Consider the following 22,311-nt stretch of genomic DNA (forward strand, 5'->3'; position numbering starts at 1 on the left):
CTTGTGACTTTGCTTATAGCATATTCTGCCATTTAGAAATTTATATAGATGCAATTAGATTTACAATGTTTCTTTCAGGGTTTCTGAATTTAAGTTCTTATTTAGAAAGACTCCCTTCCCCCAAGTTTATAAACCTTATGTTTCCTTCTAGTATTTTTAGCATTTGACTTCTCTTGCATTTAATCTTTGATTTGAAATTCAGTGTACAATTTTATAGTGTGGATTAAACTTTTTTTTTTTTTACACAAGTGTCTCAATAGAATTTGCTACAGTAAATCATTTCTTCAATTACATGAGATGCCACATATAGTTAGGTCTATACCATTCTCTTCAACGCATCTCTCCATTCAAGAACCAATAATATATTGTTTTAATTATTAAGGCTTTATAATGTGTTTTAATATTTGGTAGCACTATTCTTTCTGCTACTCCCCATCCTGCACCCTTCTATTTCAGTCTTCCTTATCATTGTTTATTTTTCTATGTAAACTTAATTTTATCCTTTTTTTTTTTTTTTTTGTACACAGGGTCTCTGTCATCTAGGCTGGAGTACAGTGGTACAATCATAGCTCACTGTAATCTTGAATTCCTGGGCTCAAACGATCCTCCCACCTCAGCCTCCCAAGTAGCTAGGACTACAGGTGCATGCCACCACACCTGGCTATCTATGAAAGAGGGCCCATGATTTTGCTCTTTAGCCCTACTCCCATTAAAATGATTGGTTATATAATATTTTGGCCTTGATTCCCCCTTGTCTGGTATCAATATCATGACAGCTGTTTCCATTTTGTTTGCATTTACCTGAATGTCTTTATTCTTTATATTTTAACTTCTCTGAATTATTTTGTTTTAGGTGTGGCTCTACAAAGTGCACAGAATTGGGCTTTCTTTGGCGAGCCAATCTGAAATTCTTTTTCTTTTAATGGGTAAATTTAGCCTATTTACACTTATTGATATAAGAAACAGTTTTATGTTCCTGATGCTACCATTTTGTTATTTTTTCTGTATCTATAAATTTTTTAAAGAAATAGTTCACTACATGGTCTTTTGATTTTTTTCCCAAAGTATTAATCCTTATATTTAGAAAGATCTTTGTATTTTTGTTGTAGTAGCTAACTTTTATAAGTATAACCTTAGTATAATATCTTTAGTTCTCTCTTTTCAACACTATTTACTAAACTCCTACCTTAAGCAATAATAAAATTAGTATATTTCCCTTATCATTTCCCTTCCCTTTTCTTTTTCTCACACCCTCTTGGGCCTTCTCTTTTCTTCACACCAATTTTTTTCTGTATGTTAAAGAGTTGCACTGATAATACTAATAACAAGTACAGAGGTGGGCATAGAGTTAGTACACGGTTTTAAAGAAAAGTATTTTTCAGAAAAATTAGGAATCAAATCATGTAATAATTCATTTGACCCGAAGAAGGTGGGAATTGCTACTTCAGCTGTTTTTAAAAGTCGCTTTTCTGAAGTATAATTTATATGCAGCAAAACTCACTCTTTTTGGTATATATTTACATGTGCTTTGATAAAGTCACACAGTTATGCAATCACCACCATGGTCAAGAGACATAGACAGGATCTGCCACCACCAACCTCATCACTCAATTTAATGTTAACTTTGTAGTGCTAAATGTACTTAATAATTCTACTACTTGATCTGTCAGCTTTAAATAATATTCCTTAAGTTTCTATTATTAAAGATAAAGCAATTAAAATGTGAACACTTCTACCTGCTGTCTGCATTCCCTTTCCAATTTTTGTGAGATGGAGTATTTGACACTGTTAGCATATAAAACATTTATATTCTCTGTTGCCATCCTAAAATATACATTTATTTTAGTCTTAATTGTAGTTGTAAAAACACCCATTGGCCATAAACAATATTTTCCCACTTTTCCTCCTCATTTCTTGTTGGCTGCATGTAAAACATTACAATTCCTGACACACAATTAGTGCTTAGTAAATATTAGCTAGAAATAGTAGAAATCATTGCTAGTAAACCTGCTTTCATGAACTTTACAAAATTACTTTTCTTAGAAGTAAGGGTAGTAAATATATAACTCTAATACAGTGGAACTGCTTGATTGATAATGGGGTAGATGAACATCCAAGTTATTGACTGTGTTTTATAAAGCCTTTACTGCTCACTATAATATGTGTGGTGAGACATAAATTGAATTTAAACTCATGCAAAAATAAATTGTGGTCCCATCACATTTGTATGGGCCTTCAATATTCTCCCTCTCTCATAATGCATTCATTCTTTCTATAACCTTCATACTACTAATTACTTGGTAAATCTTTCCTTCAGAAAAACATAAAGGAAAACTTTGCTTTGCAATAAAACAATGAGCATTTAAATGACCGGTGATATTCATTAAAACGTACTCAAAAACACAAATAGACTAAACTATTGTGTGTTACTCTTTTCTGAATTTTCTTTCTTTCTCTTGATTCTGTTAACAAGTAACATTCAACAGCACTGCTTAAGGAGTTAAATGCTGACCTCTCTTAAATATACTTCTGTATTATCTTAACACTAATATTAGCTATATAAAAGTATAGAAAGAGCTAGATATATAAGCCTCCACTTTATCCTTCTGATAAGAAATAGCTCTGTCATTGTTCACATTGCTGTACGTTCTTAATGAATTTCAGTGAGAATTCAATTTAAATGTATTAAGTTGCTGTCAGTTCCTCAATAAGATCAAGTCAGGCAGGTCTGGAAACAGTTACTTGGATCTTCCCTAGAACATCAAGGCAATAATCACATTTTAAAAATACATTTTAGTAGGGAAACAAGGTTTAGTAAAAAGAACATGAATCTTGGAGGCTGGCAGATGTGAGTTTAAAAAAAAATCATGGTTTGGCCATTTAATATGTGTCATCCAGGACACTTTTAGGAGACTTTCTAAAATCTCAAAGGGCTATTGTGAGGATTATGTCTAGTAACGTAAATGAAGGTAGAGTATATTGTCTGGCAGCCACTAGATGGTCAACAAATGATGGATAATGTTGTTTTTAAGTCATTAAATGTTACAGTTTATGTATCCCTAATCTGAAACTCTGAAATCTGAAATGCTCCATGTTCTAAAACTTTTTGAGCACTGACATGAACCCAAAGGAAATGCTCATTGGAGCATTTCAGATTTCAGATTTTCAGATAAGGATGCTCAACCAGTAAGTATAATGCAAAGAACTGTACTCCAAAACCCCCCAAAACACAAAATCTGAAACACTGCAGGTCCCAACCATTTTAGATAAGGGATATTCAACCTGTAAGTACTCATTAAAAAAACAAAGCCGCTGCAATCATAGAAAGTTGCAGCCAATTGTTGCAGGGTAAAACATACCTAAAAATTCTAGTCAGGTTCATGACAGAGATTGGGAACATATCTTGAAATGGTTGCAGAAAATAAAGTGACAAAATGGGCACATTTTGAAAAAGAAAGGCAATCCATTTAAATGCTCTTATAAAAAGAACTCTCTTGTTCTGGAGAATTTTCTCTGTACTTATGTTTTAGCCTTACTTTTTTTTTTTTTTTTTTTTTTTTTTTAAGACAGAGTCTTGCTCTGTCACCCAGGCTGGAGTGCAGTGGCAAGATCTCCTCTCACTGCAACCTCCGCCTCCTGGGTTCAAGCAATTCTCCTGTCTCAGCCTCTCGAGTACCTGGGACTACAGGAACCCGCCACCACGCCCAGCTAATTTTTTGATTTTTTTTCTTTTTTTTTTTTTTTTTTTTTTTTAGTAGAGATGGGGTTTCACCATATTGGTCAGGCTGGTCTTGAACTCCTGACCTCAGGTGATTCGCCTACCTTGGCCTCCCAGAGTGCTGGGATTACAGGCGTGAGCCACTGCACTGGGCTGGTCTTACTGATTTTTCACTGTACCAGAACTGCCAAAGTAATTTCATAGAACATGGATGGTAGGAGGCATAACTATGGTCAAGTCCTTTGCATCACTAGTTTGAAATGCCTACCCCCCCTTTCGTGTGACAGTTTTACCAACTGTATTCTGACCATGGAAACCACTTGCTGATTCTGAAACTCTGAGAAAGGTAAGATGCAGGGAGGTAAGTGAAGGAGAAACATGCTGTTCAATTCAGTTTTAATGATTCTTTAAATGATTCAATTCAATAAACATGTATGATGTTCCATCTACATCCTAGAAGCTGTGGAGCTCATTTAAGAGTTTAAGCTAAACAAACATAATCCCTGTCCTGAAAGACAATTATTTTGTATGGACACAATTGCTCACAGCAGAAGGTCTGTAAAAACAGAATCTCACTCTGAGTATGCAGAGTTAATATGATTAAATGTTTTCCAGAGACATGAAAAGAAAGCCTTCCAAATTTATTAGGGTCCCTTTATATGTGGATTGGGTATGCTGTACTTTTAAAACGTATTAGAAACCAGTCACTACTTAAAATGTTCTCAGAAAATCACAGAGAAGTCGGGTTTTCATATTTAGTGAAGCCGTGAATAATCTCCAACTTAGACTGAAACATGCCATTGGGAAAAAAGGGAACTAAATGATATGAGGATTAAAAATAGAAAGGAGTTTGTTAGATTTGAGTTTGAATATCAAAAAGCTTCCAAAACCTAGTCTTCAGATATTTATTAAAAGGACCTTTTAATAAAAGCATTCTTGAGAATACCATTACCTTGGAGTCCTCCATATCTCATATAATATTCTACTTTCAACAATATAGTAAACAAATGTCTTAAAGCTTCTTGTAATGGAAACATCTTTCATCTCTATCAGGAACTTCCTCAGCCATGCATAGTTTATTTGAAATCCAAAGGTTCATTTGGTTCTGCTAGACTAAAATTAGATTATTAACCAGAATTTTCTACTCACCCGAGCCTCCTTTTGCCAAGTATTTGTTCTTTGCATAAAGGACAGAATCTAACATAGACTCAAACAGAAGAAAATAGCCCTGCATAAAAAGAGGGGGAAAAAAAGTTTAGAAATGTGCAATACTGTTATAAGCAGGTCAATTTAAACATAGGTGCTATTCTTTTAATTACAAAATAGTTTTTTGTTTCTGCCATAGATGTAATAATATTCTGCAAAATCTGAAACTTTTTTTTTGCAGTAAAAGTTATTGGAAAATCAGGCCAGCTTATAAAGTGAACTCAGAAAGTTTATTGTGGTAGAATATACTGCATGTTCTTTACCTATGATTCTACTTTCCAGACTACTCTTTCTTCCTCATTAAAAAATGTTCGGAAAGAAATTATTAACAAGCCCCATAACTCCCTGGAATGATGCAACATCCATCTAGAGCAGTGGTTCTCCACTTGATTTTGCCCGCTGGGGAACATGTGGCAATGTCTGAGTAATTTTTGATTGTTGCAACTAGGGGTGAGGGATGAAGGAGATGCTACTGGCATCTACTGGGTAGAGCCAAGGTACGTTGGTAAACATCCTACAATGCACAGGACAGCTTCTCACAAGAAAGAACGGCCTGGCCCAAAATGTCAATAGTGCTAAGGTTGAGAAACTCTAGTCTAGAAAACCATTTCCCAAATAATTTCCTGTATAGTGACTTTCTTTTAGGTATAAAAAATAAAATAAAATAAACAGACACAAGAAAGAAGAGGGATCCTTAGTCAAAAAGGTTTAAGAAATGCCAGCTGCCATATCCTCCTACTAGAGATTCATAATGCGCACAAGCACACTAAAAGTTCTGAGCAGTTGTTATGGTAAACAGAACTGCTGAACATATTTTAACCCAGTATTACCTACTTTCTGACTACAGACCTTTTTTTCTACTTAACATCTATCAACACCTTGCAGAACTAGTGTTTATGGAAATATAATTCATGAAACATGATCCTGGTATACTACCGATTTTACAGTATGATAATGAATCCTCTACCAAGAAAGGATAATGATACAGTACAAATGAAAAAAGAATTTGCCACTATTGGTGTCACACACTACATTCTAATACTGTGCTTCACAGTTTATTAAACAAATGACAAATAATCATGACTGAAAAACCACTCTCAGTTTCAGTCAGTCTTTCTCCTTCTAGGGTCCAACACCCCAACAGCCCTATGCAGCAGGGAAAGCCAAGTGCTCAGCACATAGCACACCTTATTGCTTAGGGTGAACCAACATTAATTTTACCTTTACTTTAGCATTCTATATCAAAACTATCCTCATTCACTCATTTGTTCTGTGCACAAATAAATGACCAGTGGGGTAACTATAAGTATTCTTTAACCACATTAACAAAAAATATTTTAAAGGTTTCTCTAGAATAAGAAAAACCTGCAAACCCAGAATGGATAATCTTCACAAGAGATTAACAGCAATTTTAATTTACAGAAAATACAGCTCTCATGCTTGAATCACTTATGAAGGAACTGGACTGAATGCCGGCAACTCTACATTGGTATTGACCTACTCCTCCCAACACACTAATTCATTGATACAAAAATAACTGCCTATTAAACAAAGGCTTAGGAACAAAGCTTGTTTATCAATATGTTACTTTAGGAAACTTACGGCTTTGACAGAAACTTGTTTTTCTGGATAGAGTACTTCAGTAACATGTAAAATTCTCACAAGTTAGTTCCCCATTAATATTATCTATGTATTCAAAGAACAAGGGACTTATGGGATTCAACTAAGAAATCTTTACCAATGTGACATATCCATGTAGATTACGCACACAAATGCTTATAAATAGGCATTCAACTGTTGCTTATAGTGAATTATAATTTATGCCAAGGAATTATTAAATGGAAGGCATCTATTTATCTTATGAGGAAAAGACTGGCTGGTAAAACACATTAATAGATTTGGTGAAAAAAATGGTCCCTATTTGCAAGATTGCTGTGTTTTAAAACTTAAAATAAATAAAATTAACACTTTAGTACAAATTAAGTATTAATTACAGTCCAATCCTTTTTAGACAAAAGCCCAAAAAAGTTTGTACTGATTTGTCATTGTCAAATTGTTTTCTAGTATTCTGGCTCTATCTTTCAGCTCTGCTGTTACCTCATCACAAAGAATTTCTCTGATGTTCCTATATAAAATATCCTTTCTTTTTCTTTCATCAAGCTCCATTTATTTATCCCGCTTTGTATTTCATCATAGCACGTATGAATTAAAATACTATTTATTTTTGTTAATATTTTGTCTCCTTACAAAACTAACAGCTCCAAGACTAAGGATTTTGTCATATTGTTTGAAGCTATATTCCTGAAGGCTGAAAATGTGTCTGGTAGATAGTAGGAACTCAATATATAACTTTAAAATGAATAAATGAATAAAAGTTATTAATACTATATGTAATATATTTGTTAAAAGGAAACTGCTTGCTTTTTGTTATTTTTTGTGGTACAAATTAAAATGTTATTTTAAAATGATATTTTGTTTTCTTTTCCTTTTTATTTTTATTTTTTGAGACGGAGTCTCGCTCTGTCTCCCAGGCTGGAGTGTAGTGGCACGATCTCGGCTCACTGCAAGCTCTGCCTCCCGGGTTTACGCCATTCTCCTGCCTCAGCCTCCCAAGTAGCTGGGGCTACAGGCGCCCGCCACCTCGCCCGGCTAGTTTTTTGTATTTTTTAGTAGAGACGGAGTTTCACCGTGTTAGCCAGGATGGTCTCGATCTCCTGACCTCGTGATGTGCCCGTCTCAGCCTCCCAAAGTGCTGGGATTATAGGCTTGAGCCACCACGCCCGGCCGATATTTTGTTTTCTAAAATTAAAACTGACAAATAATGGTGGTGATAATTGTTAAAATTCATTGTAATGCCTCTATAAAAATTATTTAATTCTTCCCCAAAGCACCATTTATTGTTATTCCAATTTAATTTATTTATGTTAAGTTGAGATCTAAAATAATAGTTCAGTCACATAAATTGGGGAGTGAATGAGACAGAATTTGAACCTTGATCTCACTACACAAGTTCTGAATTGCCCTTGTATGTTGCCTCTTAAATTGATTTGCCTAATTGAAACTAAGATTTAGTATGTGTATTATACTACATTTGTAATTAAGGATTCAAGCATTCCAAAAATGAAAAATTTTCCATAGACCATATTAAACAAGATTAGAATTTACAACAGGTGTGCGATCATTTCAGAGTAATATCTCAGTTGGCAACTGGCTCTTAGCCACCATTCATTGTGAAAATATTAGTTTGGAAAAATCAATGCACATACTAGAATATATATAGAATAAGACATTCGTGAGATAAAATATCCAGTTAAAAATATTAGCAGATGAAAAGATTCATATATGTATTGCTAATGGTCATTGTCCTTTCTCTCAACTTTCCCCTTTGCTAAACTTCATTTTACGATAGGCTCCCTATGTGATACAACAGCCTTTAAATTCCTGGGAATTGTCCTTGGTTCTGAACCAAGTCATTTATTACTGATACCAGAAGGCTTTGGTCCAAATGCCCCGCTCATCTGCAGTGTAATTCAGACTGTAATTTCACAGGCTGCTGCCTCACCTGTAGCGGTGCCATCTGGAAGGAGAATTACGCCTGATATTTTCTCCCATGATGCTCATGGGCATTCTTCTTTCAATAGTAACATTTACTTTTTAAAAAATTAAATATTGCATTTATACTTTAATGGTTACTGTAAAGGAACATATGGAATTAAATCAGGGACTAGAATATTAACCTCATTCATTGAAGTGGGAATCTTATTTTTAAAATGGCTGTTCATGATATTTTCTTGGATTAGATACATTAGTGATAAATGAAACTTTTGATACCTTCAGTATAAGGTGCCTTTCTAACTTTTTGTAGTTCAAATAACTGAATTACTGATACATCTTTAGGCAAATTTAACTATTAAAAAAAAAGTGAGGCAAGGGAGAGTTACAAATAAAATGGAAGAGTTAATCTGAAGGACGACAAAGAATCAATAATCTGAAATGTTTAAAGATAAAAGATTACCTGCAACAAATACACAAGCCTATATAATCTAATCATAATTTCTATGTAGTATATCTCTGAATCATAATAAGCGGTTGATAACATTTTTTCCAGTATTACTCTCAAATTCTGTAACATTCACTGTAGATAGAATTTTTTTTTTTTTATGTGATTGGAGCTGGCAGTCAGTTGTTAATGGGAAACAAGACATTTTAAGTAAAAACATACAGATTTGTTTGCCAGCATTCTTTGAGGACATACTCACTGACTGGAATCCTCATCATCTTCCCTATCTAAACCACATTCATAGATTTTAAGTAATTTCCAGGTTTGGTTAAATAGAAGAAAAAAAATCTATCAGCACTTGCCAAGTGGAGAATCCTCCTTGAATTCCATGATTTCCACCCTCCTACTCCTACTCTTCAAACTAGGAGGAGACAACGACAACCCAGGAAGGAGAAAACACCAAAACAAACAAACAAACAAACAAACAAAAAACCACTGTGGAATGGACTGAGTAAAACAATTTGTTTACAAACAATTTACAGTTGTTTATGAGTAAAACAATTTACTCACTCCATTCTACAGCTTTTTTTTTAGTGTTTTCTCCTTCCTGAGTTTTTCCAAAGCAGTCACTTTTGTTTGCATAGAAAAAAACCAACTGTATCCTTTATATAATCTTATCAATCGTTTGTGTTCATATTTAACTGATTTTACATAAATAAGCAGGCAAACAAACACAACAAGCTCTTGGTAAACAACACAACTGACAGAAGCAGAACAGTGGCAGCATGCTGAAGGTGGCTTTACGTGTTCAGAGAGAGCCACAGGAACCTAGCAATGTTGATAATAAGTTATTATCAACGCATAGAAACAATCATTCTAAAGCAGGGTTTCTCGATATTGACACTAATGACATTTTGGGCCAGATAAATTTGTAGGGGCTTTCCTGTCCACTGAAGGATGTTTAGCAGCATTCCTGGCCTCTACCCACTGGCACCATTGTCCCCACCCAACCCACAGTCCCAAATTATAACAATCTAAAATGTTTCCAGAGATTGCCCATGTCTCAAATATCCCCAGGAGTACGAAATTGTCCCCTCTTCCACTCCATTGAAAACCACTGTTCTAGAGGTATCCAAAATGCAAATAAATAAGCATTCTTTCCTAATCTACTGTGTTCTCTGCTTAAAAAAAAAGTACCAAACTTAAGGTCTTACAGAATTCAATACAATCTCTATTTATTTCACTGTTATAATAGCCTTAGATATTAAACATTTTTACCACAAAGGTTTTTCAATGGTTCTGCAGTCTATCACTTGACCCTTCCATCTTAAAATGTACTAATAATATCCACCTAATTTATAATAAATGTGATAATGAAATTACATGAGAGTTTTCAAAGTAATTATATAAAATCCGTTAGGGTAAGATACTTTCTTTACAGCTCCACAGTGACTGATAAAGATTATATTATACTGTTACGCACTTGGCAAAATACAGGCGGCTGATGATATCACTCAACAGGGATACCTTTACCCTTTGCACTTACTTGCCATAGAATGAGTAGGAAATGTTGTGTTGGCATCTACATATACACACATAGACATCTTTGTACAATGTTTAATGTATTTGGCCAAACTAAATTTCTTAAAGTAGAATTCTTGGATTAAAGGATATGCACATTCAAAATTTTGATATGTATTATCAAACTGCCCACAGAAAACTACGACAATTTTTATTCCCACAATTGTATGAGTGGAGTAAAGACCTAAATGTAAAAGGGAAAGGTATAGAGCTTATGGAGAATATTTTCATGTTCCTGTGAAAAAAGTACTGACCATAAAGACCAATACATTTGACTATGTTAAATCCCAGAACCTCTGCTCATAAAAACAATGAAGTTACAGAGTCTGAAAAGATATTGGCCACCCACACACATATATATACATTTGTATATTTTCCATCTCCAATGAAGAATACTAATTGTTAAAAAAAAAAAAAGTATGCAACCCAAAAGAAAAATGGGCAAAATAATTATATACAATTACTTCATAAGACAAAAAAATATTAATTCATTAGTAATTCAAACACAATGGAAAAATACTACATGACTACCAAATTAGCAGTCACACAATCCCCAGGGTTGAGAAGTCTATGGAGGCATGAAATAAAATTTTACTGCAGTACTTTGGAAAAGTACAGTACTTCGGAATTATCCATTAACATGTAAGAGCAGCATACCCTGTGATCTAGCAACTCTACTCCTAATTGTATACCTAGACACAAGTGCTTAAGTATAAGAGCACACACATACAAGCACACTATAGCACTATTATTTGCATGATAATAAACTGGAAATGATCCAGCGCCCACCAACAGTAAAATTTGAAAAACACTTTCCTACAATGTGTTTTCTTATGGTACATTCATACAATGACATCTATAGAAATGAAAATAAATTATCCTTATAGGCAATAAATGAATGTTATGAACATGACTGAGTGAAGAAAGCAAAAAAAAAACACATTTAAAAAAGAAAAAGATGTTTTGCTCCATTTATATAAATTTCAAAAACTGGTAAATATAAACTACACTGTTTAGGGATGTAAGTATAAGTGGTAACAGCAAAAAGAAAAGGTAGGAAATGATTATCATAAAGGACAGGAGAGTGGTTACCTCTCGGGTAAGGAGTTGTAACTGAGAAATGATATCTGGATGTCTTCTTTCTATATTTTCATCTGGCTGATGATCACACAGGTGTTCATTATATAACTATTTGTTATACTGTACCTGTAAGTTTATGTAATTTTCTGTGTATGGTACATTTCACAACTAAAAAAGTTATACAAAGAAGATTTATATAACTAGCATATATAATATACAATAATGTGGGTGAAAGCAAAAAGAACACATTCATATCTGCTGATAAATGGTTATAGCATGTGTGGAACAGTACACAAGTAGACAAAATCATTGCCTCTGTAGATGGAATATAATAGTAGGGGTATAGGAAGGGAAGGAGAGTAACCCTTCAATATAACCTCTTCATATCTTGTGAATTTTATATCATTGTTATACACTATTTGTATACAAAATTTTAAAAAAGAAAATGGCAAATAATCACAAGCTAAAAAGACAACAGTTTTTCATACTCTATTTTGAAAGAAAAAGTGAAACTGATTTTTTTTAAAAAGACATTAAGATTACAGGAAAAGATTGTTAGAGAGGATGAGAAAAGGAAAAATCAAGGAAGTGCTATGCAGAAGAAATCCACTTTTAACCTATCTATGTTTTTATATTTAAAGAAAAAGGGTGGGAAAACCCATAACATTTAAACATTAACCATAAGAAAATTACAATTATTAAAAACATTATCAGGGACAAAGAACAATACTTCATAATGATAAAGAAGCCAAACTATCAATAACACATTAAAAACCTAATGTGTATGCACCTAATAACCACATAAAAATACCTGAAGCAAAACCTGACAGAACTGGAGAGAGACAACCCTGAGCTACAGGTAGAAATTTCATTCTTCTTCTTTCAGTAATTGACAGAATTAACAGACAAAATAAATAAGGATTTAAAAGACCTGAACAATACAATCAACCAACTTGACTCAAATGGCAACTATGTAACACTCCAACAATAACAGAGTACTTCATTCTAAATCAGTGTGGAACATTCAGTAAGAGAGACCATATGCTGGGCCATAAAGCAAGTCTGAACAAATTTAAAGGAATGATAGCATATAGAGCGTGTTCTCTTATCACAACCAAATTAAATTAGAAATTAATAACAAAGATATTTTTAAAATTTCTTAACATTTAGAAATTAAACATGCTTCTAAATAATCCATGGACCAAAGCAGAAATCACAAGGGTGTATTTTGAATTGAATAAATTTGTGGGATGCAGCTATAGCAGTCATTAGAGGGAAACTTATTATTGATGAAAAAAGCAAGGTACAGAACAATATGTAGAATAGGCATACCTTACACTGAATATGAGATTCACTGCTTTATCCCACCTAGAAGAATGCCAGGTACGTAGTAGCCACACTATCTGTTAAGTGAATGAGTATGCCAAGGGGTAGAAATATACATACATGTTTATAATAGAGTGAAATATTTTAAGAAGGATATACTAGAAACTGGTAACAGATTTTGTTGGGGACGAGGGGTGGGTCCTGAGTAACAGGGTTAAAGACCAAAAAAAAAAAAAAAAAAAGGATAAAATTTATAATATCTATATATCACACAGTCAAAAAATGACAATAGAATCTTACATGTATTAATCACAAATATCTGTCAGAGAAGCTCCTAATTTACCTATTATTTAACTTGATCACCACCTTCCATGCAAGAAGAATCAGGGCAATAACTGCCACTTATCAGGTCCCTATTATATGCTTGCTACTGTTCTGCAAGACTACTATCTTCCACTTCTCTCACCTTCCAACATACAGTTCCCACTTTTTTAGTGCTGTGGACTTCTGGAGAACATAACTTAGCACAAGAAATAATTTCCACTGCATATTCTAGTTTAAAAAACTTGTATTAGTTTTTTCTCCCACTAGATGGCACTCTCACTTAATCCACAAAAGACTGACAGTCAAATTGGCCCTATTCCTCAGACTGCAGAAAACTGTCCAATAAGCAAGTCTATCAAAAGAAAAAGTGAATATCTAAAACTATTTCCAAAGGCATGTGTGGGTCTTATACCAGACCCACAAAAACAGTTTCTAAAACAATATTCACAATCCCCCATGGTGGGTGAAAAAATTCATTAATGATAATTGGATATTCCACTCTCAAAACTAATTAATGTTGGCCAGGCATGGTGGCTTATGCCTGTAATCTCAACACCTGCAAGGCTGAGGAGTGAGGATCCTGTGAACCCAGGAGTTTGAGACCACCCTGAGCAACACAGGGAGACCCCGTTCTACAAAAAATTGAAAGATTAGCTGGGCATTGTGGCTCATGCCAGTAGTTCCAGCTACTCCAGAGGCTGAGGAAGGAGGATAGCTTGAGCCCAGGAGGTCAAGGCCGCAGTGAGCCACGATTGTGCCACTGCACCCCAGCCTGGGCAACAGAGCAAGACCCTCTCTCCCAAAAAAGAAAAAGAAAAGTAACAATCTCTCCCTCTGTTGCCCAGGCTGGAGTGCAGTGGCGTGATCTTGGCTTACTACAACCTCAGCCTCTCCGGTTCAAGTCAGCCTCCTGCCTCAGCTTCCTGAGTAGCTGGGATTACAGGTGCACGCCATCATGCCTGGCTAATTTTTTTATTTAGCCAGGGTTTTACCAGGGTTTAGCCAGGGTTTTACCATGTCAGCCAGGCTAGTCTTGAACTCCCAACCTCAAGTGATCCACTCACCTCAGTCCCCCAAAGTGCTGGGATTACAGGCATGAGCCACTGTGCCCGGCCCCAAGCACTTTTATTAAAGACAATTATAGTATTACATAGTAACAGTGTGTGCTGTGGTCTGAGTGTGTTCCCCAAAATACGTTAAAACTTAATCACCAATGTGATAGTATTTAAAGGTGGAGTCTTCAGGAGGTGATTAAGTCATGAGGGCTTGGAAGGGATTGGGGTCCTTAAAAAAGAACTTGAGGTAGTAGGTTCATTCCCTTCTATTCTTTCCGCCATGTGAGGATACAGCAACAAGGCACCATCTCAGAAGCAGAGATTTAGCTCTCACTGGACATTCAACCTGCTAGAACTCTGACCTTGAACTTGCAGCCTCTAGAACTGTGAGAAATAAACTTCCTTTGTTTATAAATTACCCAGTCTCAGGTATTCTGTTATAGCAGCACAAATGGACTAAGACACAGTGATTCTAGAATACTTACAGACTTTTGAGGCTATAGGAAATAGTTACTGACAGTATGATTCAGTCTATAAAGAACAAGATCTCATTCTGTTTTCAGCAACAATGTATTTTAGGAGCTACTGACACTCTAAATACAACAAATATGCTAGGAGGAAAAAGAACATCTTATTAGACGCATCAGTAAGCTGGCTTTCGCCTTGAGAGCATTTGCTAAACCTAGTCAACGAACATGGAGGAAACAGGAGACAAAGCCTAAAGTTCAACCAAAGTGAGAACTCTAAGAAGAAATCATCCTAAATAACGGAGCTGGGACAAACAAATGTACCTACAGAGCAAATGTGAATTTACAATCCCATTTGCTGTCACCTGTTTCCCTAATTCAGTTTAGAACTTTGGTGTTGAGTACTCAAACACATACTTCCTCCCTAACTCCACCCCGTCTCCAATACGCATAAGACAGGCCCCAAACATACAACTCTGATTTACAATGCCTGGGTGGCAGGAAAAACCTAAACTCAATAATTTAAAAGTGACCCTTTGACACACTCTTTGGTAAGACTGCGGAAACATGGGTATTCTCATTCCACTGTTGGTAAAAAAGTCAAATGGTACACAGTATTGAGGAGAATTTGGCAATAACCAGTAACGTTGCCTTCTCCCTCCCTTTCTCCATCCCTCCAGAACTGGCCTCAAGCAATCTTCCTGCCTTGGCCTCCCAAAGTGCTGGGATTACAGGTATAAGCCACCATGCCCAGCCCTCATTAACCCTTTGATATATCAATCTCACTTCTAGCAATATAAAATGATATTACACATGTACAAGAATATTCAATATTATTTGTAATAGCAAAAGTATGGGTAAAATTCAAATGAGCATGATTATGTAGAATGTAATTATCTATACAATTTATTCTATACAAGAATAAAAACCTTATATTTGAAATATACTTGAATATTATTAGTTCAGGTCGGGGGCTGTGCAAAATTAATCAAATACATGTCTAGGAAAGTTGGTGTGCATGTGTGTACAGCCATAAAAAGGAATGAGAAATATTTCTATAGAATAATGAAGTGATTTCTGAGATAGAATTTTAGTTGAATAAAAGCAAAGTATAGAACAATATCTCGAATATGCCAACTTTTGCATAATGGTGAATATATACATACCTAATATTTTCAAAATAACCCCAAAGATAAAAAGAAAATGGTCATCTTTCCACAAAGGAAGATAACAGAAGAAGAAACAGAATCTCCTGTTATCTTAAAATGTACATAAAAATTACTAAAAAATCAGTAATTTTTTGCATAACTAAAACACAAAATTAAACTAAACAAGGGAAAAAGAAGCAATCCTCCCCAAAATTGAAAAAAAGAAAACACTGAAATCTGGTTGTGTATCAAGTTAGTAACATAAAAGGAGAAAATAGTGACAAGTGACTTTAAAAGAAAAACCAATATTTTGACTGTATATTTCTCATGAGATACATTCTATAAGAAAAAATATAAACAAATTTTAAGTTACATTTAGAAGTCTTATTGTTTAGTAGTAAAATTGGTGTTAAATCTCGGAAACTGGCCGGGCGCAGCGGCCCAAACCTGTAATCCCAGCACTTTGGGAGGCTGAGGCGGGCAGATCACCTGAGGTCAGGAGTTCAAGACCAGCCCCGCCAACATGGCGAAACTCCATCTTTACTGAAAATACAAAAATAAGCCGGGGCGTGGTGGCAGGTGCCTCTAATCCCAGCTACTAGGGAGGTTGAGGCAGAAGAATCACTGGAACCTGGGGGGCAGAGGTTGCAGTGAGCCAAGATCACGCCACTTCACTCTAGCCTCGGCAAAAGAGCAAAACTCCATCTCAAAGAAAAAAAAACAAAATCTGAAACTATTATAGGTAGGCTATATGATAAAGCAATTATTATCTTAGGAACCAAGGTTTTCTGCATAGAAGTAAAGAGATGCAAGTATAAAATCAAAGATTTCAAGTAAAAATTCCATAATCTTACACTGAAAATATGAGTGTAGATTTGTGACTTTTTATATTTAAAAAGTTAATAACATCTGGTCTGTAGGAACCTAGATGATGGTCTCTACATATCATTTTCCAATGAAAGACCAGGATTCTTTGATTCCAAATTTAGGCAGTAAAAAATGACCATAAAATATCTTCTAGTACCAGAAAGTAAAATTTGAATCATAAACATACTTATTTGATATTTTCTGTGTATTACTACAATATATCAACCTGTAATTCAGATATTATATTGAGGACTACTAGGGTTTGTTAAAGGAACACAAGAGACAAGAAAAAAAAGGGAGAGGTGAAACTACAGATTAAGAAATTTTAGACTTGATACCAAAGGCATGATCTATAAAAATAATTGATAAATTAGACTTTATCAATATTAAAAACTTTTGCTTTATGAAAGACTCTGTTAAAAGGACAAAAGGACCTGCCAGAGTGGGAGAAAATATTTGCAAACCACATATCCAATAAAGGATTAGTAAAAAGAACGGCCAAACACAACAGTAACCAGTGCTTGGGACATAGTAAGTACTCAGTGAATGCTTCAATATAATTTCAAATTTTTTCTTTGTAAAATTCAAGAAAAATTAATATTACTATTTTAATATATAGTACAATACTAACCATTTGGATAAAAGCATATCAATTTATTCATCATCGCTGTACATAAAAGACATCCAGAATGACTGTTATTGCTTTTCATGCTCTTAAATATGTATTTTTATGATAGAATCTCTTAATTTTGATGTAGTCCAATTTATTTTTTCTTTATCTCTCTCCCTTTCTCCTTTTTTTTGTATTTTTAGTACAGACAGGGTTTCACTGCATTAGCCAGGATGGTCTCGATCTCCTAACCTCATGATCCACCTGCCTCAACCTCCCAAAGTGCTGGGATTACAGGCGTGAGCCACCGCACCCGGCCTCTCTCTCTCTCTTTAAGAGTCAGCATCTTGCTCTGTTGCCCAGGATGGAGTGCAGTGGTGCAATCACAGCTCATGCAGTCTTGAACTTCTGGGCTTAAGCCATCCTCCTGCCTCAGCCAATTAAACTGCTGGGATTACAAAAGTGAGCCACTATCTTTTCTCTTAACATTAGTATTTTGGGGGTTTTGACTAAGAAATTTTCTCTATCCAAAGTCATAAATGTATTCCCCTTTTATTCTCTCCTAAGGCTCTTTTTCCATGTAGAACTTTACTCCATTTGGAACTGATTTCTTCGTTTTCTATGAAGTAGAAGTCTTATTTCTTTATATTTTCTCCAGTAAGGATATTCAGTTGTTTCAGCATCATCCTTTCCTCACTACTCTGTAATACCACCTTTACCATAAATCAAGTGACCTTATGAGTATGGGTTACACAGGTCTGTTTGTCAGTCTTTGCACAAGTCAAACACTGTTTTAATTGCTGTATTATACTTTATAGCTTGATATCTAGTACACCACGTCCTCCCACCTTATTCTCTTAAAAGTATACAGGCTGCTTTTGGGCTTCTTTTTCATTTACCTAAAAAGCTGATTTTTCAAACTCCACATAAACATGGTTGGGATTTTTACTGGATTACATTAAATCTACAGACTAATATGAAGAGAACTGACACCTTTACAATGTCTTCCAAACTTCAAACATGGTAATATGATCTCCACTTATTTACAGTATTTCATCAATTCTAAAATGGACACCTCCCCCAATACTACGATTTTTGAAACTGCAATGTATATTAATAAAATTGGTGGCTTTCGAGAGTGATATCAGTAAGGGCTGACCAGAAGCCACTAGCACTTGTCCCTTTCACAAAGACAGCAAGAACAATGAAATATACAACTATGTTAACGAAAATAACCCAGGGAGAGCTCTGGAGACATCATTGGAGTAACAGAAAGCCTGGTGAGCACAAAAACGCAGGATGGCCACAATAAAGAATGAAAGAAAACACCAGTCTCCTACCACCCCAAACCCCAACCAGGATTAAGTGGGAATCAGGAGGAACTTCTCCCTAAGGCAAAGAGGTAAGCAAGAGGATCCCAGCAACCTCCATCAACACACTGGACATCTACAGACCTCACCACTGGGGTCACCTGCGGTCCTGATAGGCAATATGCCAGCTGAGGGAGCTGCCTGGGGTCCAAAAAGCCGTGCTCTCCCAAGAGACACTGACACTGTGTCCTGCCCCCAGTGGCCTGTGTGGTTACTGCCATCTTGGAACTGAAACTATGGCTGAAGTGTACCTTGCTTCAGGGGCTAGTAGCCACAGCTCCCCTTCATCTCTAAGGCTAAGCTGCTGAACCACCCCAGTCTGGTGGTCCAACTTCCCCAGGCAGAGCTGTGAGCAGCTGTTACACCCTTACACGCAGGGTCAAGCAGAGGTGGAGGCACTCCACCTACCCCTCTCCCCACCCCCTCGAGCTGGAGCTGCAGCAGTATGCTGCCTCCTGGGAAGAGTACTAGGGCCACTCAGAGCAGTAACATTGCTCTGCCATTAGGGTTGAAGCAGTGCCCTGCATCCCAGGAAATGGTGCCTTGGCTGCCCAGAGAAGCCACAACCCCAGTACCTAAGCTGAAGTAGTACCCAGTATCATGAGAAATGGTGCCCAGGCCACCCGGAACAGTAATGCCCCACAGGCCTATGGTGAAGTGGCATATCATCCTCTGGCGAATCAGTGACCTGGCTAAGCTAAGTATCTGTGCATCCCAGGGCTGAGCTGATGCAGTATCCTGCATCCCAGGGAAACAAGAGCAGCGGCTGAGCTGAGACACCCTACCTTACACAACAACTCTAGTACCCTGCTTGCCTGAAGCTAGATTAACCTCCACGAGTCCGAGCTGCAGAAACACCCCTTTCCTTGGGAAGTAGAGTCATCACTGTGCCTTTAGGCCACCAGCTGCCCTTAGGGCCCAAATGACAGCTGAGCTCCACCATTCTGGGGTACCTGCTGCTGCTGCACCCAGCCTCACAGAGTCTGGGATACAGCTAACACCCACCATCCTAGTGTCTAGAGTCACTACTATACAGTGTACCCTGCTCCCCCAAGCCCAAACCTCCAGAACATCCCTGCTTCCCCAGGGTCAGGCCAGTGCTGTGGCTTGAACTCCAAGGGTAAAACCACAGTTACAACTGAGCCGTCTGGTTCCGAGCTGCTGGAGGGTGCCTCATTGTCACAGATCCTGGTTCTTGTGGGAAACTTACATCCAACCCTGCCACAGAGGGTGAATCGGCACTCCAAGACCCAGGTGCCACAACAGGTTCATGGGACTCTGATTGCAGTACTGTGGCCCCATTGCAGCTCCAAGCACCACTGCTGCTGCTTATAGACCATGTCAGACCTAACAGCAGGGTCAGCTAAGTCTTCCTATTGTAGGAAAAATGAAAACAGGAGGATCTCCCAAACTGTTGCAACTGCGTACCTTAAAAACTATGCTGCTGCCACCACTGCCACAGACTTCTACAGCCTATACCACTGAGTAACTCATATTATTGCTGATGTTGAACACAGGTCAAGAAGCTGCATAGAGGCTGTACCACTGCATCTATCTGGAAACAGAGTCACCACACCACTCCCAACTGGAACACTAAAACTCATCTACAGGTAGAAGTCTTTCCCTCTGGAACACTAGGAAGTCTGGAAACGGCCATTGCTCCACCAGATGTCTACATCAAAAAAAGTTGAATGATCTCAAATACAAAACCTAATGATGCATCTCAAAAAACTAGAAAAACAAAGTAGAAGGAAAGAAATAATAAAGGTCAGAGCAGAACTGAACAAAACTGAGACTTAGAAAATATCAATAAGAAAACTTGGTTTTCAAAAAAGATAAGCAAAATTGACAAACCATTAGACTAACCAAGAAGAGAGAAAACACCAAAATAAATAAAATCAGAAACAGACATTAAAACAGATACCAGAGAAATGCAAAGGTTTATTAGAGACTATGATGAACAACCATACGCTAACAAACTGGAAAACCTAGAGGAAATGGATACATTCCTGGACACATACAACCTACCAAGATTGAACCAGGAATAGAAAATCTGAACAGAACACAAGTAACTAGATTGAATCTGTAGTAAAAAGTCTATCAAAGAAAAATTCAGGACTGGATGCCTTCACTGTTAAATTGTACCAGACATTTAAAGAACTAACAGCGACTACTCTCAAACTCTTCCAGAAAATCAAGAGTGGTGATTTCTTCCAAACTCATTCTACGAGGTTAGCATTACACAGATCAGTTAAAGACACCAGCAAAAAGGAACTGCAGGCCAATATCCCAGATGAACACAGATGTTAAAGTCCTTAACAAAATACTAGCAAACTAAATCCTGCGGCACATCAGAAGATCACTTGCCATGATCAAGTGGGATTTATCCCAGAGATGCAAGGATGACAAAATGTACACAAATCAATAAACATGATACTTCAACAAAATGAAAGACAAAAGCCATATGATCATCTCAAAAGACACAGAAAAAGCATCTGATAAAATTCAACATCGCTTCATGATAAATACTCTCAACAAGTTAGGCATAGAAGGAACATACCTCAACACAACAAAGGCCATCAATGACAAAACCACAATCAACAACATACTGAATGGGGACAAGTTCAAACCATTTCCTCTAAGAAATGGAATAAGACAAGGATGTCCACTTTCACCACTTTTATTTAACATAACACTAGCCAGAGCAATCAGGCAAGAAAAATAAATAAAGGACATCCAAATTGGAAAGAAGGGTGACAAATTGTTCCTGTTGGAAGACGACATGATCTTACACAGAAAATCTAAAAACCTCTTGGAACTGACAGATTCAGTAAAGCTGCACGATACAAAATCAATATACAAAAATAGTAGCACTTCTATACCCAGGGGAAGTAATAAAGAAATCAAGAAAGCAATGCCATTTACATAACTACAGTAAAATAAAATACTTAGGAATAAGTTTAAACAAAGAGTTGAAAGATCTCTACAATGAAAACTACAAAATACTAATGAAAGAAATTGAAGAGAATGACCAAAAATGGAAACTCATCCCATGCTCATGAATTGGAAGAATTAATACTGTTGAAATAACCATACTGGCCAAAGTGATTTACAGATTCAGCGTAATTCCTCTCAAAATAACAATGACATTCTTCATAGAAATAAACAACCTTAAAACTTGTATGAAACCACAAAAGATCCTGAATAGCCAAAGTGATCCTGAGCAAAAAGAGCAAAGCTGGGGGTATCACAATACCTGATGTCAACAAGCTATAGTAACCAAAACAGCATGATATTGGCATAAAAGCAGACACATAGACCAAAAGAACATATTAGAGAACCCAGAAATAAATTCATACATTTATAGCCAACTGATTTTTGGCAAAGGTACCAAAAACATTCATTGGAGAAGGGACACCCTCTTCAATAGTTTGGGAGGCTGAGGTGGGTGGCTTGCTTAAGCCCAGGAGTTCAAGACCAGCCTGGGCAATATGGCAAAACGCCCTCTCTACTAAAAACACAAAAATTAGCTGGGTATAATGGTGCACACCTGTAGTCC

At 36.4% G+C, this 22,311-nt stretch overlaps 1 protein-coding gene across 6 annotated transcripts in view; it reads right to left on the reverse strand.

Annotated features, from left to right (window-relative positions):
- The window catches only part of LOC105487011 (protein arginine methyltransferase 3), a 129,043-nt gene that overhangs the window by 53,974 nt on the left and 52,758 nt on the right, over window positions 1-22,311 (reverse strand). For all 6 annotated transcript variants that reach the window (XR_011610769.1, XM_011750275.2, XM_011750274.2 and 3 more), the window contains one exon: window positions 4,868-4,946. Coding sequence is in view for 5 of the 6 variants with exons in the window: in XM_011750275.2 (XP_011748577.2) it covers window positions 4,868-4,946 (79 nt within the window). In the remaining variant the exon portion in view is untranslated. The remainder of the gene's footprint in view (window positions 1-4,867; window positions 4,947-22,311) is intronic.

The sequence above is a fragment of the Macaca nemestrina genome, chromosome 12 (assembly GCF_043159975.1).
Source record: "Macaca nemestrina isolate mMacNem1 chromosome 12, mMacNem.hap1, whole genome shotgun sequence".
Lineage (NCBI taxonomy): Eukaryota > Metazoa > Chordata > Mammalia > Primates > Cercopithecidae > Macaca > Macaca nemestrina.